We start from the raw sequence: 22,734 nt of genomic DNA, 5'->3' as shown, positions 1-22,734 counted from the left end.
CGCCCTGTGCCTTGCGCTGAGCCTCTCATTCTGACCCCACATTCACTTCCCAATACCTATCCCACTCCCACAATAGAGAACCTTCCTTGCATTTGGACAGAAGTGTCCTTGACTAGCGGTCATCGAACCATAGGTGGACTGAAAACCTCCCCACGATACGGACGGATCCCACCCTCTGGAGGCCAGCTTGTCGGGAGATTTTTCTGTATATCAAACTGAAATCTGTTCCACCCATTGTTCCCGGTTCTGTCCTCTGGGACCAACGAGAACAATTTTAATCCCTCTTCTGAATGACATCTTTTAGATCTTTTTGACAGTTTTTATAACCCCCTAAATTTTGTCTGCTCCAGGCCAAACCTTGGAAGTTCCTTCAACTGATCTTTGGGTGGCATGATTCTGAGGCCTTCCACCATACTGGTTACCTTTCTCTACACATAGTTGTAGGCTTGTCAGTGGCTTCTTAAAAAGGGGCCCCCAGAACTGAGCGCAGTACTCCAAAGCGGTCAGACCAAAGCTGAAGACTGGGATTAAAAACCTCCTTCATTCAATTTGACATTTAATAAACATCTACTGTATACCTAGCATTAGGTGCTGGGATTACAAAGATGAAATAATCCCTATTCTCAAGGGGGAATTTCCTTTGGGGGAAATTCTATCCTGAATACTATGCTTTTATTATAAATAGAGCCTATGATAAATTAGATTTGGGGGTTTTTTGGTTGCCACATGATACTGTTGACTCATTGAACTGGCTAAGTGTTTGGTTAAATTTTTCCATTGACTGTTGTCAAAAATTTGTTTCAAAACCCTGACGTTGTCATTTCCAGCCATTAGCTTTCCCTCCCAGCTTTATGTCATCTGCAACCCTGATAAACCCAACATGTGTGTCTTCTTTCAAGCCATTTACATAGATGTCAAACGATATAGGGCGAAGGATGGATCCCGTGAAGCTATTTTTGGCAACTCCATCCTAGCTCCCAGTGATCACAACTTGCTCTTTTAAGTTCTCATAAACTCTCCCTTTAAAATATAGGTATCTGGGGCCACAAGTTGTATTACTGCCCTCCTTCTTAGATGTATTTGGTGCATTCTTGGGCCACACTATCGACATTCCCCTATTTCTGAGATTCTTAATCTTTTTATGTTATGGATACTTTTGTCAGTCTGGCAAAACCAAAGGACTCCTCATAGCTGTATTCTTAACTGCATAAAATAAAATTCATAGGATTATGGAGGAAGCCAATTATATGGAAAAACAGCTATCAAAATGTTTCTTTAAAACAAGTTCAGGGACTCTGTAACATCTGGTTTAGTAGACACACACACACACACACACACACACACACACAGATACACATGTATAGATATGTATACATATATAATCCCCCCATCTTCACTTTAAAGTTTCCTTGACCTCAGAACTCTACTTGCCAGTATAAATATTAGGTTTCAATATAGATGATGCTTCAGTGATCTCTCTTAATCTCCTAGAGCCAGCCTCAATTTCCTTTTCTATAAAATAAAGAAGAGTTGAACTATTTCAAGAATTCTTAACCTGAGGTCCAAGAACTTTTAAATATCATCATCATCATTATTATTATTATATTTTATTATTATTAAATAATACATATAAATTCTTTTTCAATATAATTTATTTCCATTGTAATCCTGTGTATTTTATTTTATGCATTTAAAAACACAGTTCTGAAGTGGGATCCACGGCTTCACCAAATGCTGAAACACACAAAAAAGTTAAGAACTCCCGGATTAGGGGAGAGGAAGTAGGGAGCAAGCATTTCTTAGGCACCTATTATGTGCCAGGTACTGTGCTAAGTGCTTTTACAAATATTGTCTCATCTGATCCTCTCAACAACCTTAGGAGACAGATACTATTATGATCCCCATTGTAAACTGAGGCAGATTGAGAGATCTCTAAGGTCCCTTCCTATTCCAGATCCTACAGTCCTATGAACTTCAAACCAATCTGACATTAGAAGCTTTTCCAGGCACCTTTCTCCAGCTTCTTTCTATCCTGGCCCCAAAAGGCTTGGCCTCCTTTCCCCTTCCAGACATTCCTGAAAGACTAGAAGGTCTTCTGCCATGTTCTCCATAACTTCATCTTTCCTCACCTCCCAGCAATCAGAAAAACAATGAGACATTTATGCTCCAGCATGTTGAGGCTGCTTCCTGAGCGCGGTTGTGACTGTTTTCCTCAGCCTATCCCCAGTCTCTCAGCCTATCCGCAGCCGTGTCTTAGGGAGGCTGAGTTCCTCTTGTTGCTCGTTTTAAAGACTGACAGCAATGAACATTTCTCTGGTTCTTAGCAAACCATCATTCCCTAGACCCCACCCCCTTCCCTTCTCCACACCAGGATTAAATATAAGTCTTCATTCTGTTACATGTTGGAATTGCAGAATCTAAGTTTACAAACATAACTTTTTTAAACAAAACATAAAGAGATTTTTTTAAGCTTACCCTCAGAACAAGATAATTTACAAAACAGACTGGGGAGATTGGAAGAGGATTGGGTGGGGCTGAGAGCCTTACCTTCCCTCTCCCAGGTCCTCAGCAGTGGGGGCTTTTGTTGATTCATTTCAGAGATCCTTTGGGATCTTGTAGACCTGGAATAAGCTGATTCTTTTTTTAAAAAATTCCACCACAATTAAACCAGTCAGTTGCCTCCCATTAAACAACCCCTTTTCCCCCTCTTTTATTCCTTGAATTTTTCTATTCTATGGATGATGGGAAAAGTTGCCTACTCAAAACAGACATTTTTATTGGGCTATAGTTCTCTGAAAGGATTAGTGGTAGCGTTTTGTTTTTTTTTTTGTTTTGTTTTTTTTTTTTTGTTTGTTTTTTTTAAACTGATCACTGAAATGAGGTTGTTAATTTTTTGCAAATCCGAGTTAGCTAGGGTCCAAGGCTCACAGGCTTCTCAGAGCCTCATGGGGAAAGAGAGATTGGAAAGGTCACATGCATTGTTTGTCTTTCTTCTCCTGTTATCTGGAATCAGGAAGAGCTGAGTTCGAATCTAACCCCGGACAAGTCACTTCACCACTGTCTTTCTCAGTTTCTCTGGTTATAAAATTGGAATCATAATAGCACCTACCTCACAGGATTGTTGAGAGGCTCGAATGAGATAACATTTGTGAAATGCTTAACACATTACAAGGCACATGATAGGCATTTAATAAATGCTTCTTCCCATCCTTTCCTATGCACTGTTAGATTCTTTTTATTTGGTTTATACCTTTCTCATTTCCCCTACTAGACAGTTATTTCCTTGAGGACAGTTCCCATCATTGTATTCCTCATCACCGTCCACAAGGACTCAATTTCTCTAGTGCCTGGCAGTTTACACAACAGCCCCTTCAGGTAGATAATCAATCAATCATTTAATCGCCAAGTCCAATATGTGTGGAATAAATATCTGTGGTCAAAATCTGACATGCAGACTCTAAAGGGATCTGATGTGGATTAAGTGCCCAATATGTGTGAGGCGCTGTGCTAGGCAAAGGGGATGTGAAGACAGAAATGAAGCAATGCCTGTGGGGTGGATGAAGGACTGGACTTGGGAGTCAGGGATACCAGAGCTTATATTATTTGTATTGTTACATTCTTTGGAACTAAGTGAACTTAAAATACAAAGAAAGACAAAAGGTAGTGTCTGCTCTCAGGGAGCTCACGGGCTACAGTTTATTATCCTCATTTTATGGATGAACAGCTCACCAAGATAGTAAGTTCAGAGACCGAGCTGTAACTCAGGTTTTCTGATTCAGAATCCAGTGTTCTTTCCTCTAGACCACATTCTCTTTCAGACATTTATTTTTTCAAATCACAAATTAGTAACATTTTCACCAAATATAAATCAGTGAACAGAATATGGTACCGATAAAATAAAAGTATTCAACCTGAACTATTTGGCTTTTGGTTGAAAAAAAAATGCATAATGCAACGTGAAACAAAATAATGATTTGTTCTGGGTTCTCTCTCCCTCCCTCCCTCTTCCTCCTTCCACTGAGAGGTTAAGTGACTTGCCCCAGAGCCACAGAGATCAGTCTTTGTCAGAGGCGATGTGATCTCAGGGTTAAAGGGTTTGACCTAGTTTCTTTCTATGTTCATTGGGAGCCCTTTATGTATACAGCCAAGTTATTCTATGAAAATCTCTCACCAGCCTACAATCCCTCCAACAAGGTTTCCCCATATCCTTTGCGGTGGAAAATACTATCATTTTTAACTCCTTTCTTTGCCAGTTTAATGGATGTAAGGAAGCTATTTGAACCTGTCTTTTAAGTCTGTGTTTCCTTCAAAAACTGTGCTCTGAATACTCCTCCTTTGGGGAATGGGTATTATTCATGGATCCACATCAGATCCCTTTAGAGTCTGCATGTCAGATTTTGACCACAGATATTTATTCCAGAGTCTCTTCTCTGCATCTGTTTCTTTTCTTTTTATTTCAGAAATACTGGTTTTCTTCCTGCAAATTCCTTTTATCTTTGACTGAAGCCACCAGTTTGGTTGCCAGTGATTTCTTCTGATTTGTGTGATTTCTAACATTTTTCTCTTTTCCACTAAGTTGTTGCATTTTCATGAAGTCGACCTTATGATAATTTGTAATATCTGGATCCTTGTTCCAATAGGAGCTTACTTAAGAATACCTGATATGATAATGAGATTGGAATATGATTACCCACACCCCTTTTTTTATACTAATAACCATTGTGATAATGGATTATTTATTCATTAAATGTTGGGAAAAATTTACTTGTGAGTCTTTCTGGTGTTTTGCTTTTGTGTCTTCTTCTGAGGCAAATCATCTGTCTGATTTCTCCTTCTACATCTGCATATGAGTTATTTAGGTTAACTATTCTTTGTCAGTTCTGTGTTTTATAGCTATCGATTGATTTCTTTTAAGTTTTCAGATTTATAGAACAACTCTTATTTTACATTTTGGCAATTTGTTTTCTCTTTGCTTTGATTAAACTTGCTAATTTTGAGAGACTTTTTGGTCTTTCTAAAAAGACCTTCAATGTGTTTGTTGTTTCTTTCTTGTTCTTATAGGCATTCAGCACTATAAGTTTGCCTCTGAGTATTGCTTTGGTTGTATTCCATACACTATGATATAGAGTATTTTTATTGTTATCTTTAATGTGACCAGTTACTGTAGCTGTAATTTCTTCTTTCCATAGCCATTACTTGATTTTTTAATTTGGTTGATTGACTTTTATAAGTATTTATTGCCTCCTTATGACTGCCCTAACCCCAACTGAACAAGAAAAAGAAAAAAAAATCATAATCAATATGCATAATCAAAGAAAATGCACATTAACCGTGTCCAGAAACATTCTCATTCTATTCCTTAAGTCATTGCCTCTGGCAGGAGACAGGCAATGTATTTCATCTTCTGTCCTCTGAAGTCATGGATCAGCATGGTGTTGATCAGTTACTAAACTCCTTCAAAAGTTATTTTCTTAGGGGCAGCTAGGTGCACAGTGGATAGAGCACCTGTCCTGGAGGGAGGAGGACCTGAGTTCAAATGTGACCCTAGACACTTACTAGCTGTGCGACCCTCAGCAAGTAACTTAACTTTGATTACCTCAAAAAAAAAGTTGTTTTCTTCACAGAATATATACATCCTACACACATTTTTCTACATGTCGATCCTTTTCCTCTGTCTTTTCATGTTTGAGGAATATATGCCCAATGGAGGTATTGCTAGATCAGAAGATATGCACAATTTAATGACTTTTGCCTGTGGTTCCAGACCATTTTCCGGAATGTTTGGACCAGTTCACAGCTCCACCAACAAATATTTGATGTACCTGCCCTCCTAATGTTAGCTATCCAAATTTTTTGTTCTCTTTCAAAACTGAATGTGTCTTTTCAAATTTCAATTTTCAAAGAAAATTGATAGAAACGGTAACATTTCTTGATTTTTTTCCCCACTCAATTCTTCCCCCATACCTTTAAAATCCAGTTTGTAGGTTTAATACTCCATTCCATTTGATGTTATTTTTTGTCTCTATTATATTCCATTTTCTCAGTGATAGAATCTATTACTGATTTTCTGTTTCTTTCTGTAAAACAGATTTTTTTAAAATACATTTACATTATATTCCTATGAGGAGGCTTAGGTATAGGGGCTAGACCTGTGATTTCAGTGACATTGGGAACTCCCTGGTAAGCAAATTCCCTCTACTGGTGCAGGAAAACACCTTCGCTGCAGCACAGTGTTAGAGCTGCCAGAGTCATAAAGTTAAGACTTGGCCAGGGTCATACAGCTAGTGTGTGTCATGGGGAGGACTTCTTGCTCCAAAGCTCCCTCTGTATCCACCGTGGGAAGCTATAAAGAAATATTCAATTTGATGTATTCTGATTTTGAATAGCGTTTTGAAGTATGATATAATTTCCTTGTTTATATCTTATAATTTTGTCTGATTTGAATTCATTTTTGTCAGATGTCATCAATGTCAAGCATTCATTCTTGCATCTCCCTCAGCACCTAGGACAGTGTGTTGCAGAGTAAGCTACTCAGTATATGTTTGTTGAATTCAATTAAATTGAACTGAGATGCCTCCAGCAATGACCAGTGGTAAATGATGGCTTTTTGTTCAGTTCCTCTGAAAAGAGTAAACTAAAAACTCTTGACTATAAAAACACTCTAATATATATATATATATGTTTCCATCTTGAACATCCTAAGAAAATTCTAATTCCTAGAGGGCATCAGTTTCCTTGACTGTGACATGAGGTGGTTGGACTAGTCCCTGCTCTAACTGTCTATGATTTTGCTCTCCTGTCTCTTCCCTTTTTACAGTTAGTAGTGAATCTGATCAGTGATCTACAGGAGCAGATGTGTAGACTACAGCTGGAAATCAGTAGCCAAATTCAAGAGAGAATGTTGCAGGACAGGGACCACATGGATGCATGTAGCCCTCAGGAGAGCCCCCAGGCCAGCAGCCCCGATGGCTTGCCTGTATGAAGCATACCTAAGTATATCCAAGCATGAGTTGATGCTGCCTTGAGTTTGCAGAGAATTCTGGGTTCTACTAACAAGAGTCTGCCTTGGGTACCAGCCATTCCTCTGTCTGACTCTGGGCCGAGCCCTGGGGCCATTTTCTTGTCTTTGACTTGCCTTCATTCTTGTATCTAAAATTACCCTGGAGGAATAGCATGGCTTGGGCAGTCCTCCCTATGACCTCTCTAATTGTGTGGTGTGTCTATTAACAATTCAACGGTAGCCCAAGAGCGGGTAAAAGAACTTGCCCAGCTGCCCAGACTTTGTCCAGTGAGGAAGAGGAAGACCATAGTAACCCACAAGGTATTTGCTCACATTCCCTGAATTTGGAAAGCAATCTGAACTTCAATAAATCTAACTATTCTTCTGACATAAGAGAATTACAAGGAATTGGGGAAGGAGAAATAGCTTTTTCTCATGCTTAAAAATTGGAATGAAGCTTCTTCCTCTTGCCTTGCTTCCTCTTGTTTGCAAGTGTATTTTCTGTGAGGAGAAGAGAGAAAAATTTCCAGCTAAAATGGAAAATCCACGTAATATGGAGGACGTGCCAGGCACTGCATTAAGCACTTGGTGACATTGTAGGCAGAAGGAAAATAGTGTAAGAGATGCTCCGTAATTGGCCAGAGAAGAAAGGAGTTAGAAACAATAGCTTCAGGCACCAATTCAATGTTAATTGGAGCATAAATAATAAACATGAGATTTTAACACAAGGAGGGAACATATAAATATATATACATATATATTTGTATATATCATACACACCATAACTACAGAGTAATCACTGGGATTTGGAGAAATTGGACTTAAGACAGGAATTCTGAGGTGATGCAAAGGTATGTTTCATTCAAGAAGAATATGTTTTAAAGAAGGCAAAAGGGCAGTAGAACTAGATATCTAAGGTAGCTGCCGTTTATAGCGCACTGTAAGTTTTACAAAGTGCTTTATTTGTTGCATTATATACAACCACCCTCTGAGGTGAGGAAGAACAGGTTATTCAAAATAGCTTAAGTCTTCAGAAAGGAGTGGTTTGCCTGGGTAGGTAGCAAGTTTCCCATCAGTGGAGGTATTCAAGCAAATGCTGGTTGTTGTAGAAGAGATTTATTGGTCAGGGTTAAGCCAGATGCCCTTACCCATTCCCTCTAGTTCTGGGATTTTAGGATTGTGTGGTTCTTTTAGGGAAGAGTCATGGGGTTAAAATGTCCAACATATCAAGTGCTGCTCCTCCATTCATTCACCTTGGACCACTGCAGCCTTACCTGGTCTCACCCCTTGTGGAACCTCTTCAGCCTTTTGCCGGCAGGACTTCTCATTTGACACTGAGCCCATGCTACCTCCAGTTGTTGTGTTGGCTTCCTGTCTCCCCAGCTGGACCTCCACTGCCTGGAGAGCTATGCCTGGGTCCGATTCGCTCTGTTGTCTCCCTTGAAGTGCCCCGGAATGGGCCCTCCCTGGCAGAGGTCATTACTCAGTGTTGGGGCAGAGCAGACGGTGCTTAACTTGCCCGCTGCTTCATTGGCATGTCCATTTATCCCTTCCTAGTCCCCCCAGACTCAGTTTCCTTTGAGGCATCATTGTCCCGCCCTCTGACAGTCTCTGGCTGTAGGCTTGTCTCCTGATTGCCTGAGCCCCGAGCCCCAAAGTGGGATGCCTCTCATGCTCAGCTCCTCTCTGTCAGGAGAACTGAGGGTGCAGAGCTAGGAAGGGTGCCCTCTGAAGCCCGAGGGGGCAGCTACTGTCTGTTCTGGGCTTGGAAAGTCCCAGGACAGTGGAGAACAGAAAAGGAAACATCTCTCTTCTCTCTAGAGGGAGGCTGGGGACCACAGACGCAGACTGTCACTTGGTTGTGTTTAGGGGGTTTTCCTTGTTGTGTAACAACATTCAATATAATAATTTATGTCTTTATCATTTGCTTCACCGATAATAAATTATATAGCCAGCTTATTATGCAAAGGAGGATTCCGATCTGAAGGGTGTGGGGGCAATGTGTCCAGAAATTATTTTGATGTAAAAACATTAATAGAGCTTACTTAGGAGGTGCCTATATATCTTCTCAAAGAGCTGCCCCCACCCCAACTGGAAAAGCCTGTAAAAGGCGGAAATAAGAGATGCAGCCTGGCATGGCTGTCATTGGCTATGCAAGAGCCTGAATAATTTAGTTTCAGACATTGCACACCTGGGCCACCTAACACACCCTTCTCTCTCTCTCTCTCTCTCTCTCTCTCTCTTCCTCTCTCTCTCTCTCTCTCTCTCTCTCTCTCTCTCTCTCTTCCTCTCCCCCCCCTCCCTCTCTCCCTCTCTCCCTTTCTCTGTCCCTACCCCCCCATCTCCTTCTCCCTCCCTTCTTCGCTCTTCCTTCCCTGTCTTTTCCATTCTAGGAATTGCTACAGGAACTCAAGCATCTCAAAATCAAAGTGGAGGAGCTGGAGAGTGAGCGAAATCAGTATGAATGGAAGCTAAAAGCAACAAAGGTAAAAACCAAACCAGATGATCAGTGATCCTGACACCTGGAGCCAAGCAACCTCACATGGGGGGCTGGAATGTGAATGTCAAATAAGGCCTCTGCTGGCTCTGCTTGGAAATGGCCAATTCTCTTTCCCCTTTCCAATAACACACATTAGAACCACAGGCTCAGATTGAGTCCTGGAGCACAGGGGTGGACATCCTTCATGAACAGAAATGGTAACAGAAGTAGGGATTAGGCCTGTCCATTAATACTACAAGTGAGGGCAGCTGGTGGCTCAATGGATAGAACACTGGCCCTGGTGTCAGGAGGACCTGACTTCAAATCTGACCATAGACACTTACTAGCTGTGTGACCCTGAGCAAGTCACCCTGATTGCCTCCCCTCGCCCTCCCAAAAAAGTACCAGAGGTATAAATACTGCTATCATTTCACCAACATTTCTCCCTTTGAATCAATCAATACACTTATTTTGTAAAATAAAATTTCATTGATATCTTTTGTTTTTGATATCACCTACATTTCTCAATGAATTCCTCCCTCCTGCCCCTCCTAGAGAATCTCATAAATGAATTAAAAAGGAGATGGAGGAAAAGAAGCAAAACTGCTCAAGATACCCAAAAAGTCTGACATCATATTCCTTGTTCCACATCCATAGCCTCTAGCCTCTGCAAAGAAGTAAAATGAGATACATCCTCAGAGCTCTTCTCTGGTGCCAAATACAACAGTGCAAATTCATTAAGGCACTCCAATGTGTCAGACCCTGTGCAGGAGATGGGAGATACACAGATTATAAATAAGCCATCTTCAAAATGATTATGTCATTTTAAGCAATGAGCATATTCCTAAACTCTTCCCCTGAAGTCCTCCAGTCTGCCTTCATTCCTGAGTGCTGCCCTCAGAAAGAAGTTCTCACAGGTCCCAACAGGCCAGAAAGGCCTTGAGTATCACCCCAGTGGTGGTCTGGGTTTTTGTTGTCCAAGAATCATCCAGCCTCAGAGGATTTCATCACCAGGGTATTGACCATGAGGTGATAACATGGTGGGGGAGTAGAGAAGGGCACAGTAACTCCCTACTCAGGCCAAGTGCAGGAATCACCCTCACTGATGAAATTATGGATCTTTTTAAGTAGCCCACTAAGTAAGCTAAAGAATATATTTAGCTCTACTTGGCAGAGTATTATTTATTCTTTAAAGGGATCCTGACCATCCCAAGTCTATTGTGGCTGCTGTGGAGACTTGGAAGCTTTCATGGAAGAGGCAGAAGGGCTAGCGATTCTAAAAGCAGTAAACCAACATTAGTGGTGCCTTTTAACCCACACAAGGGAAGGCTGGTGTGCTAACTTGAGACTCCCGGTGGCACGAGGCAAGAGGGCCAGAGAAGCAGAAATTACCAAAACCGTTCAGCACTGGTTAAAAAACCCGAAAATAAATCGTTAGAACAAAGCACATTTCTCCAAAATAATTAAGCAAGACCACCCAAATAACGCCATGATAGTAACTGATAGAACGTGTCATTTTCTTCTTTAGAATTTTACCAGTTATTAATAGGATGTGAAGTGATGTCATACGGGGCTAGAAAGTTGGCCCTGGTGTCAGGAAAACCTGGGTTAAGTCCTGCCTTGACTAGGCATGTGACATTTGCTCCCAGACTGCTCTTTATCACTGTACTACTACATTACAGAGGGCCTTTGCACCAGTGGAGGGCCTTAATTGTGCACCAGGAGCTTTAAATAGTGCAGGGATTATTATTCCTATTATTTAGATAAACCAAGGTTTAGAGTGGCTAACTGCCTTTCCCCTGATCATGCGGCCAGTAACCAGCAAAATTTGGGCTCAAACCCAGCTCTTAAGCCTCATAATACAATGAGTGCACCATGTCCAGGGCAGCCTTCTTGCTGCTTGATAGAAAAGTATGTCTTCCTTCTACCTTTAGCAAAAGTGGAATTAGTCCTTGTGGGTGAAGATGTGAGCTAGCTGGAACCCTCATTCCTTTATATGGGAGAATGCTAGAGCTCTGGTTCCCATTGACAGGAACGATAAGAAGCCAGAGCCCTGGTCCCCGTGGTTGAAGGTGGAAGGTCAGAGCGCTGGTCCCCATGGCAATGACTGAAGCAGACAATAAGTCATTGAGCTTGTTAACTGAGGCACAGTTTCCAAGAGCCCTTTGAACCATTCCCTGGTAGCTTTGCTTGGGTCACTCCAGGACAGTCACATCCCAGGCCAAGCAGGCAGTCAGTGGGTAACGAAAGCTGAATCATCCCTCTTCCCCAGCCTCATAGGGGGTCACATTCTCAGTCTGGGCTCCAACAAGAGCACTCACTTACTCACTCATCTGAATGATGCCCTTGGCTCTTCCAGGCTGAGATTGCCCAGCTGCAGGAGCAGTTGGCATTGAAGGATGCAGAAATCGAACGCCTCCACAGCCAGCTCTCCAGGACTGCGGCCTGCACTGAAAGCACAGAAAGAGGTAAAAAGGTGGCCATGCCCCCAGAGCCATGATGTTGTGGCATCCTGCCCATTGCCCCATTGAAGGGGCAATAGTACCACCCCCAAGGACAAGATGGGCATCCTGGTGCCCTCTATCAAAGCAAGCTGCCCCTCACATACCAGCCCCTTTAGAGGAAGTGTTGGAAGGGAAGCAAATCAAATGATTTCCAAGGTCAACTCTAGAAAAAGACTGTACAGTGTTTGAGAATTGCCTCACCCACCTACCAACCCCACCCCCAGTGTCCCTCACTACCCCCCCGCCCCCCCCACACACACACACAGGACCCCTTCCTTGACTTAGCACAAAAGAGCACCTGCTGGCCACAGACTGCAGGATTTTCTGGCATTAGATCTACTCTTACGAAAAATACCATTTTAAGGTGTCCCTCATTACACCTCCTGCATGTTGTTTCCTGGGCTGCTGTCTCTCCCTAAGGCTGTCTTCTGTTTGCAGGACCCCCAAGGTCAAGTGCATGGGCTTATGTGTCGGATGAAGGTCTGACTGGTCCTCTAGACCAGGAACGGAAACCTGAGGCGTCAAGGCCACATGTGGCCCTCTAGGTCCTCAGGTGAGGCCCTTTGACTGAATCCAAACTTCACAGAACAAATCCCCTTAATAATAAAGGATTTGTTCTGTAAAACGTGGACTCAGTCGAAAGGCCGCATGGAAGGACTTAGAGGGCCACATGTGTCCTCAAGGCTGCAGGTTCCCCACCTCCGCTCTAGACTCCCCTGGGCTTTTAGAGGCATTGGTGACCTCAGGAAAGTGCCAGGGAGCTCAGTTTTTCTTTCAAATTGAGAGAGAAATTAAGGTCAGAAAAAAATAGGGGAATAGAGAGAGACTCATAAGGCACGCATCTATGGCCTTGCCCCCAGGCGCCACCTTGTGCCCAAGAAAGGGGAAAACACTTCTTGTTTTCCTTTTCTTTGACCTCCAGTATGTATCACTCTTCGGCAGAAAACTTTATGGTTTAAAACTTGTTCATCTAAGGACGCTTTTACCCTCTTAAAAATGATTGAGAACACTATCAAAGAGCTTTGAAAGAAAAGCATTGGTTATACTTATCATTACTTGCATTATTAGAAATTTAAATGTCTTAGTATTTTTTATGAAAATAGTTTTGGCCTCTCAGACCCCCTGACAGAGTCTCAGGGACCCCCAGAGATTCCCAGACTGCACATTGAGAACCCCTGGTTTAAGAGAAGTGGAGGTTGGGCAGTCTTTGGTATTTCTGTGCAGGCCTATGTAAATGGAAATAATATTCTATTTGTCATTCTGTGAAAAGGCCGTATAACAGAGTGGATAGGGCCAGCCTAAGTAAGGACAATCTGGTTAAAAACCCTGTCTCAGCACACGCTGCAGTGTGTCCTTGGGCAAGTCACTCAACCCTATAGTGCTCTAGGCAACTCTAAGAATGCAAGTTACAGAGAAATCGCAGGACCATGCCAAAAAAACAAATTGTCATTCTGCAAGCAACCAGATTATCACCGATCTCCCTGAATTCCCCCCAAAGTTTGCAAAGGAGGGCACCAGATGTTTGAACTCAGTGGTATAACTCTGTCTTCCTAGATCAAGGGAGAATTTTCTCTCTTCCTACCTATTTCTTACGGGGACACAAGGAATCTGCCGGGGAGAAGTTGCCACCCACCTTCTCCGTGGGCCAGGCTTAGGAGGCCATAAGGATCAGGCCTAAAACTCTGCTGTAGGAAATGGTATAGTGCCTTAGGCACCAGACTCAGTCAGGAAGGCCTAAAGATTCCCACTGCCTAGGTGTGGGCCCCTGGATCTGTAAAATGAGGGGCCTTTAAGGGCCTTCCTGCTCTTGATCCATAATCCTGCAAATCTTCCATCTAAGGGGGAAGAAAACAACATTGAATGACATGGTGTCTCCTGTTGGCCAGGTGCTGTAGTGAGTACAGTACAAATGTTATCTCATCTGATCCTCACAACAGCCCTGGAAGTGGCTATTATTAAACTCATTTTACAGTTGAAGAAACTGAGGCAAACTGCAGTTAGATGACTTGCCCAAAGTCATATAGCCAATAAATAAATGTCTGAGGGCAAATTTGAACTCAGGTCTTCCTGACTCTAGGCCCAGCAGTCTATCCACTGCACCAAGTTGCTAATCTATACCATAAGTACACAAGTATCCCAGAATGACCCTATGTAGAAACAGTTCAGGCCCCCGTACCCTGACTAGGAAAAGGAATGAGGTGTTTGCTAAGTATTATGTTTTCAATCCAGGGAACGACCAGCATCAGTCCTTCTGAGATGGGTTGGTTCTGTTGGTGGGTGTCTAAATGGCATGTCTAATCTGTGCTTTTTCCTCCTGGTTTCCCGTCCTAGAGGGAGTTTGTAAGAGAAGGCTAAAGGAAAAATGTAAGCCTCGAGATGCTCTTCCAACATCATGCTTTTGATCCTTTCCCCACCAATTATAGCTAAAATGCTCTGCGCAAACAATGAATGCAATCGCCTAGTCTCACCTGATTGTTCCATTATCTTGCCTCAGTGCAGGCCTATATTTCATTGCTTGCAACAGATAAGTCGAGACCAGGAGGGTCCTAAACCCTTCATCACGCAAATCACCTTAGAAACTCACCATGATGTGGAATCACGGCCAGAAAGATCACTCTGCTGGACATTTGAAAGGAAACTGTCAAGGTTTTCAGCCTCGCTGCTCCTTTTCATATTTTCATTTGTATATTTTGTCTTCAGATTATTGTTTCTTAAATACTGTGACAGAATAAATGTCATTTTTCTAATCCAGGGGTTCTTAGACCTTTTTATGCCACAGACCCCTTTAGTAGGCTAATGAAGCTTATGAGGCCCCCCTCTCAGAATTACATTTTAAATGCATAAAATAAAATACTCAGGATTTCAAAGGAAACCAATTATACTGAAATAGAGTTATCAAAAAATTTTTTAAAAACTGTTGGACAGCCTCTAGGTTAAGAACCCTGAGTCTGATCCATTAGCTGATGTTACTTCATCTGTAACATCCTCCAGAAAGTAGTCACCTAGCCTGTACTTGAAGTCCTGCAAAGATGAGGAACTCATTACCTTCCTTTTTAAATTTTTTTTAACACTTATTTTCAGATTCACATTTCACTCTCCCACCTCCCTAGCCCTCCGCCCCCCCCCCATTGGGAAAGCAAGAAAAACAAAACCTCTGTTACAAGCATGTATGGTCCAGCAAAAGAAATTCCCATATTGGTCATGTCCAAAAACATGTGTATTTCTCTATTTGTCAAGTAGCATGAGGCAGTCTGGTCCACTTGGACAGCTCTGGTGATTAGCAGATCCCTCATATCAAGCCAAAATCTGCTGACGGCATCCTATTATTATTCTTTGTTCTGCCCTCTGGGCCAAATAGAACCAGCCCCATACTGAAAACAGCCATCGTGCCCCTCCTACATCTTCTCTCCTGCAGGCTACATAAGCCTGGTTCCTTCTGCTGTAAAGTCTTTATGTGGCATGGTTTCCTCTCCCAGCACCCTGATATTTTCCACCTTATCTACATCTTTTCTCAGATGTGGCACCCAGAATGGAACACAACACTGGTCTGACCAGGGCAGAGTGCCTCTCACCTCCCTTGACTTATTCACTTTATGAACCGAGCAGGCACATTTTCCATATTCCACTGATCCCACCTAAGACCACCTTGGTCTGAAGTCTGGGATGTCACAACTGCTGACTCCTCTTGCTTCATTTCCTCCTCCTCCATGATAACACATAAGCCATACAACAAACAGGCCGTGGTGTTGGAAGAGAGTAGAGACCATTAAGTGTAGCTTTTCTTTGTGGAGCATTTCCTTGGCAGGATTCCTTTTAAGGTCAAGCACGTCTTCTAGCATTTGCCTTTCTTTCCAACTGTCTGAGATGCCATGCTCTGCTTTGCTATCTTTCTGTCTGAGCTTGGGTTGAACTTGGGCCATGCTAACTAATACCATTTTTCTTGTAAAAATTACCTTAGCAGCAATTACACTGAATTGATAGAATGCCAGTCCTTCTCCCCTACCCTACCTATGTGTAGAGAAGAATCAGGTTAATCTGATTTTTTAAAAAATTCTGCTTCTTTGTAAAATCCAATGTTATGTCCGCAGGTTTCTTTCATGTTCTGATTTCTAATTATCTTGAAGTGTTGAATGATTTTTTTTTTCATAAGAGGGTGACTGAGTCTGAGGACTTTTAGCAGGGTTCTTCATGGGTGCCTGGTGATACAATGGAAAGAACACTGGATGTAGGGGAAGATGAGCCAATGGAAGCAGAGCTCTTTAGCAGAGACCCTAGTCTTGGCTCAGCCTCACTTTTGGCCCCTTGGTTTATAAATGAATCTCAATACTTCTTTACACTAAAGACATTGTTCTGTCATGTCTGGTCATGGGAGTCACACATGAGGAACCCTAATCTAAGGCCATCAAATCATGGATTTTTTTAGTTTTAAGGGCCCTCAAAGATGCTAAAGGTGGTTTTAGTCCCAGGTAGTTCAGGTTTGATATTAGAGAAAAATGAGGCTTTTGTAGGTCATTCATCAGTTAACAAAAGGGTATTTAGCCATATCATAGAAAGGATATTTAACAACAGATTCTCCAGAATAGCTTGGGTAGACAACTCCTCCTTCTTGTCTCCATTCATTTGGTCATCCATATGACTCATGGCCTTGGGACATCTGCCAAATCGGACAGGGCCTGACTCTACCTGGGTGGGCCTTTTTATGCCCTTAGGTGACCAGTAAGTCAAGTCATTACAAAAGAGAATACCAGGAGTCTGCATTAAGCTGAGCCCCTTTGAAGCAGAATGACCTAATCCAGGTTGAGGGGATAAGAGAGAGAGCCTTGGTAGGTGGTTTGCCTATTACCCCAGGTCTTCTGCCTTCCAAGATAGGTTAACATCTCTTTTCCCTTGTCAAACTTTTACTTTATGGATGGCTACACCCTATTTTCAGATGGGTTTCACTTTAGACCTTCTGATTTGGGACATCTGGATCCTGACAGGTCTTGTCCTTCCCAGTGTTGATTAGATGACTGCTTATTGTCCCCTCCTGTGTTTGCTTTGGCCTTTAATCTTCTCTTCCATCTAGATCCTTGGCCATCCACAGATATACTTATCTGAGCAAATAAATGTTTGCCCTGTTTTCTCTAGGAGAGAATGTACAAATCCTGCACAAAGAACTGGGAGGCCATAACTGTGATTTCTTTGAGAATTCAGCTGGTTTTAGAATGAAATGCATGCCTGTCTTTCTTCAAAAGCCACTGGTTGTTCCTTGACTATGTCAGACATATTCTGGTATATTTTTTTAAAATGCTTTTATGAGTTGAGTCAGTTGTGAATCTTAAGCAAGTATCCAAGAATGTCCTATTTTCCCCAAGAGTTTACTTTGACACCAGAGTTTTTTTTAAGGAACCCTGAAAAGTGGGCTTAAATTGCACAAGGAGACTAAAATTCTTGTAGGATCTTTTAGCTGAAAAAATGCTTAAACATCTGTCAGTTTCACCTCTAAACAAATGGAATTTTCTTCTTATCCATAAACTTTTCAGAGGAGATGGCCACACGTATAAATGTAGCTATACGTAAACATACCATTCTTTTTGCTTATTTGTTTTTAAATTTGCATTGATATCCTTTTTTTAAATGTCTTTCAGTTCCAAACTTACTCCACCCTTCTCCCTTCTGCACATAACAAACAATAAAAAAGAGACAAAGAAAAGTTGTTCCACAAAAGTAACCAACAGATCATTTTAGTCTAGCAGCGTATGCTATGCCATATACCTATAGACTTCCGTCTCTATAAAGGAAATGAATTTTCTCCCCTTTTTCTTGACCAAATTTAGACATTTATATTACACAGCATCCAATTTCTTTGTTCTTTCCAATAAATAAATCTTATAAGTGGTAAATTAACCTGCTATGAATACTCCCACCTATATACACAAAAAGTGAAAGCCATTTCACCAGCGACAATAGGAGATGGGAATGTTTGAGTGTGTGGTTTGCTTTTCTATCTATTACCTCTGATGTTGCTTGAAACGATTGCAAGGTACCAGCTAAATTCTTTTTGCTTCCCAACTCTTTGTAGATCATGAAGTTCAACGTCTAAAAATAGGAATGGAAACCTTACTTGTTGCAAATGAAGAAAAGGTAAGAATAGAATGGCCATTTGTAGAGAGGGGCACTTCAGTCCCTGGCCAGTGTGGAGAGCTTTTTATTGCTTGTATTGGTGTCTTCTTGGTCTAGGGACTTGAGGCCAATCCACTGGAAAGGTTACCTAGATGGGAACACGATGCTTGACTCATGGTAGGGACTTAATAAATGCTTGCTTGCTTCATTGAACCATTGGGAATTGTTTCTTAGTACTATACCTTATTAAAGTAAATAATATAGGTAAAGTCTTTTGCAGACCATAAAGCACTATGTAAATGATGCTGCTTGTCATATTTTTAGGAAAGTGTCGGGAGAAGAGCTCTTATCAAGAGAAAGTTGACTCAGTATCTCCCAATTGTGGATTATCTAATAGGCATGCAGCCTAGCATAGCGGATAGAGAACTGAACCTTAAATCAGGAAGACCAGCTTTCAAATCTCATCTCAGGTGGACCTGGGCAAATCTCTTACTCCTCTGTCTCTCTCTTTCTGTCTCTCTGTCTCTTTCTCTCCTCTCTCCTGTCTCTCTCTCCTCTCCCCCCCACCCTCCCTACCTCTCTCTCTCTCTCTCTCTCAAGCTGTTCTTCTAGGCAGCAAGGTGGTGCAATGAGTTAAGCACTTGACCTGGAATCAGGAAGACCCGTGCATATTAGCTGTGTGACTTAGTCACTTAACTACTTGGAGCCTCAGTTTCCACATCTGTAAAATGGAGGTAATGGTGTGAGGATCAAATGAGATATTGTTTGCAAAGGGCTTTGCAGATCTTGAAGTACTGTATAAATGCTATTACTATTATCATCTGTAAAATGGGGATAATAAGAGTGCTTATTCCACAGGGTTGCTATGATCAAATAATTCACACAAAACACTTGGTAGGCCTTAAAGTGCCATGTAAATATGAGCTATTGTGTGCCAGCCACCATGCTAAGTGCTCTACAAACATCATCTGATTTGATTCTCTGTGCTATTATTATCCCCATTTCTCAGTTGAGAAAACTGAGGCAGACAGAGCTTAAGCGGCTTGTCCAGGGTCATATGGCTAGGTCAGATTTGAACTCCAGTCTTCTTGACTCCAGGCCGAGTGCTCCATCCAATGTGCCAACTGGCTGCTTCAAAAGAACATAGACAGCAGTACCACACACATGAAGTACTTGGGGTAATTTTTTTAAAAAAATTTGTATTGTTTAAAGGCATTTTGACAAAATCTTTAGTGATGTCTTTTGTTTTTTTCCATCACTTTCATTTCCAAATTTATCCCTATCCCCTCCCTCCCTCTCCGCAGGGAACCATCATTTAGAACAGAATAAAAAGGAGAGGGGAAAAAAACATTCTAGCAAAACTAGCCAACATTGGGTGAGTCTGACAGTATATGCAATATTCTGCATCTATATGGAATATACCCCTGCAAAGAAAGGAAGAAGAATTTTTTCCTCTCCAATTTGGGGCCAAGCTGGATCATTATAATTTTCTAGCTCACTTTTTAAACTTAAAATATAAATGAAAATGTAAAAAAAAGCCATAAGCAAAATGATAATCCTGTTTTCCAGGTTATTTTTCATGATACCATAATAAATTTTTTAAGCAGTACAAATTATGAGAAGAACCCCACTCCACTCCTGCCTTTATGTTTTTGAACCCTCTATGGGATCAGATTGGCTACTAGTCTTACCTTCATGTAACAGCCTCTAAAACTTAGGAGTTTCATGAAAATATCCCAGCAATGGCCCACAATCCCTGGCAGCCGACCAAAGTGGGGAATGTTGCATCTGAGATTCCATGAGAAGAACTGACCCTGATTATCAATGCTAAAAGAAGGTACAAAATCTTAAGGAAAGACCCCAAACTCTGCTAAAGCCCCACACTTTTAGGACTCTGCTAAAGCCTCAGAGCTTGCTTCAGGGATTTCACCATTACAAAGACATCCCATTTCGTAAAATAGCTCCATATGCCTGCTTTGCCTTAGGTTCACTTCATCTCTAGAATGCCCCAGGTCCTAACTTTCTTTGTAAATTACTCTCATATTGAGCAAAAAGTGCTGCTAATGACCTGTGGAAATCAAATCTTCTTCCTGCCTTAATTCCCAGGATTAAACTAAATATTTGAACAAGGAGATCTGCTTTATTGTAATTAAATTGTTCATTAAATATCATATGTCACATAATAAAACTTAGATTTAATTATATCTAAAGATATTGCATTAACTTTTTGAAAGCCATCAGTGCTATTAAGTGGTTTCACACTTGATTAAACACTGTTCCCAAAGAGGCATCTTGTCAAGCTTGAGAGTGGAGTCTAGCACTATTCCACAGGGTCCCGCCCTGTTCTAGATTTTTACCAGTAACTCCAATAAAGACATTCAAAATGCTCATTCAATTAGCAGCAGGCATAAATCTGGGAGCAACAGGTGACATAATCTAGGGTTTAAATTATCTTAATTGACCAGAACATCTTACCAGGTGGGGGAAAAAAACAAATGAAAGTCTTGCTCTTAGGTTCAAAAAATCAATTACAGAAATGTAGGATGGGGGAAAACTCATTTCGGAATCATTCATGTCAAAAAGATATGGGGAGATTAATTAGATTAATAAATGACAACCAGTATTTATTATGTAAATACTATGTGTGAAGCACTGTATTAGGCATTGAGTGTACAAAGACAAAAACCAAACCTTTGCAGCCCTCGGAGCTTATATTTCCCTTGGGGTTGAGGATAATGAGAATAAATTAGAACACGAACACAAGTAAGTATTCTACAAAGTAAGTTGAAGTGGAGAGAGAGAAAGAGTACTAACTCCTGAGAGGGAGATAGAACCGTAACCCCCCAAAAAGCATGCATCCGCATGAATCTGTGATTTCCTTGATTTGGGCATTCCCTCAGTATTGCAAATTGTGACACATCAATGCCTGACTATCCTATGTGACTACTGTCCAGGTCTTCCCATAAGCTCTTAACAGTGAAGCTCCTCAGTGAGCCAACAGCCTTCTGTGCTTTCTCCTGACAGCCAAGAATACCAGTGGATTGCCTGGACTGTCCATTGGTCATCCCTCACCTTCTCTAAATAACCCGTCTTTCAAAAGTGCACCTTCTCTTCCTATTATATATTTCCCTGGTAACATCTTTTATTCCTGTTGTGCTTCCACGTTCCTCATTGGTTACATGTTAGAGTCTGCTTACACCCAGCATGCACCTCTCCATTGCCTCTGTGTGATTTTCTTTTTCATTTCTTTGGAGACTGTCTCAAAGTCATACGGTAGCACCAGTAAAATATTGACATGGGGGGAAAATTAACCTTTGTTTCCAAGAGATGCTTGGAGATCATTTGAGGAAGCAATATTACCAGAAGATTTGAAGTGGCATTGTCTTAATTTTAAGAGGAATATTAGCAAATAGAAGCAGGTGTGGTCTGGGTGACTGAGGATAGTGAAGCTTCTGTAAACTATACCATATGGGGAGTATTTAAAGAGGCTAAGACTAACGGGGAAATAGAAGAGCTCGATTTGGAAGAGGAGGAGATTAGATTTGCATGGTTTCAGAGGCCAGAACCATAACCCAGGTGATGATGCAAGTTACAGGGAGATCAATTTCACATTGCAAACAAGAGTGATCTTCCTAGCAATTAATAATAATAGTTAACATTTATTTATCACACGCTGCATGCCAGGCACTGTGCTAAGCACTTTATAATTATTATCCCATTAGCAGCATTCAACTGTATAATGAGCTGTCTTCTGAAATAATGAATACCCTAGTACTAGAGGTGTATAAGCAGAGACTAGGTGACCACCTATTGTTGGTACTTAAGGTGGAGGTTGGAACTGATTAATACTTAGGTCTCTTCTAGCTCTTAAAGGTTTCAAAAGAGCCCCATACAATAAAGAAAGTACAAGATTTGGAGTCAGAGGACATGAGTTCCAAGTTCTGAGTCTGCCATTTAAAACCTATGTCAATTTAAGCAAAATATTTCCCCTCCCTGGACTTGCTTCCTCATCTGTAAAATGTGGAGGTTGGATTAGATGGCCTCTGAGGTCCTTTCTTCCCCTAAATCTTGTGATTTGGTTCACAAGTCCAACCAACTACGGCATAAACTCTTGGGAAATGGAACAACTTCTTTTTCCTTTGTAAAACCTTCCACACCTGTCATCGTCCAATGTGCAGCTGCAGGTATTGTATGTCTGTCCATGCACTCATTGTCTTGGTCCTAGGGGCAGGCAGAGCTCTTCAGAAACCCCTCCAAGGTGGTATTTGAAAGGATTTGTTCTACTCTTAAGATTTGAGGGTTTTGTTTAATATTTTCTTGGTGCCTTTTGTTCTTTACTTCACCATTTCCTCTCCCCATCATTGAATTCTTCCCAGTAACAAAGAAAACCAGTTGTATTACACTGCCCGCCCCTGGTCCTTGTCTTCTGCCCTTACCTCTACCCAGCCAAGGGAAATATATTTGTTTCATCGGTTCAAGAACCAAGTTTGGTCATCACATTTAATCTGATCTTAGCTACTTCTCAGTGTTGTTTTCATAGATATTACCATAGACATTGTGAACATTTGTCTATTGTTTTTGCTTTCATTGCTCTGCATCTGTTCATAAAAGTTTTCCTATGTTCCTATGGTGCAATGATATTCCATTAC

At 41.4% G+C, this 22,734-nt stretch overlaps 1 protein-coding gene across 14 annotated transcripts in view; it reads left to right on the top strand.

Moving 5' to 3' along the window:
* Positions 1-22,734, top strand: part of PPFIBP2 (PPFIA binding protein 2) — a 221,504-nt gene that overhangs the window by 166,232 nt on the left and 32,538 nt on the right. For 7 of the 14 annotated variants that reach the window (XM_036762541.1, XM_036762542.1, XM_036762537.1 and 4 more), the window contains 5 exons: positions 6,818-6,976; positions 9,394-9,486; positions 11,839-11,947; positions 14,315-14,347; positions 18,045-18,106. In XM_036762541.1, coding sequence (XP_036618436.1) covers positions 6,818-6,976; positions 9,394-9,486; positions 11,839-11,947; positions 14,315-14,347; positions 18,045-18,106 — 456 coding nt within the window. The remainder of the gene's footprint in view (positions 1-6,817; positions 6,977-9,393; positions 9,487-11,838; positions 11,948-14,314; positions 14,348-18,044; positions 18,107-22,734) is intronic. The other 7 variants (XM_036762547.1, XM_036762549.1, XM_036762548.1 and 4 more) reach the window with 3 other exon arrangements.

This window comes from Trichosurus vulpecula, chromosome 6 (assembly GCF_011100635.1).
Source record: "Trichosurus vulpecula isolate mTriVul1 chromosome 6, mTriVul1.pri, whole genome shotgun sequence".
Lineage (NCBI taxonomy): Eukaryota > Metazoa > Chordata > Mammalia > Diprotodontia > Phalangeridae > Trichosurus > Trichosurus vulpecula.
This window is presented reverse-complemented; position numbering and strand designations above follow the sequence as displayed.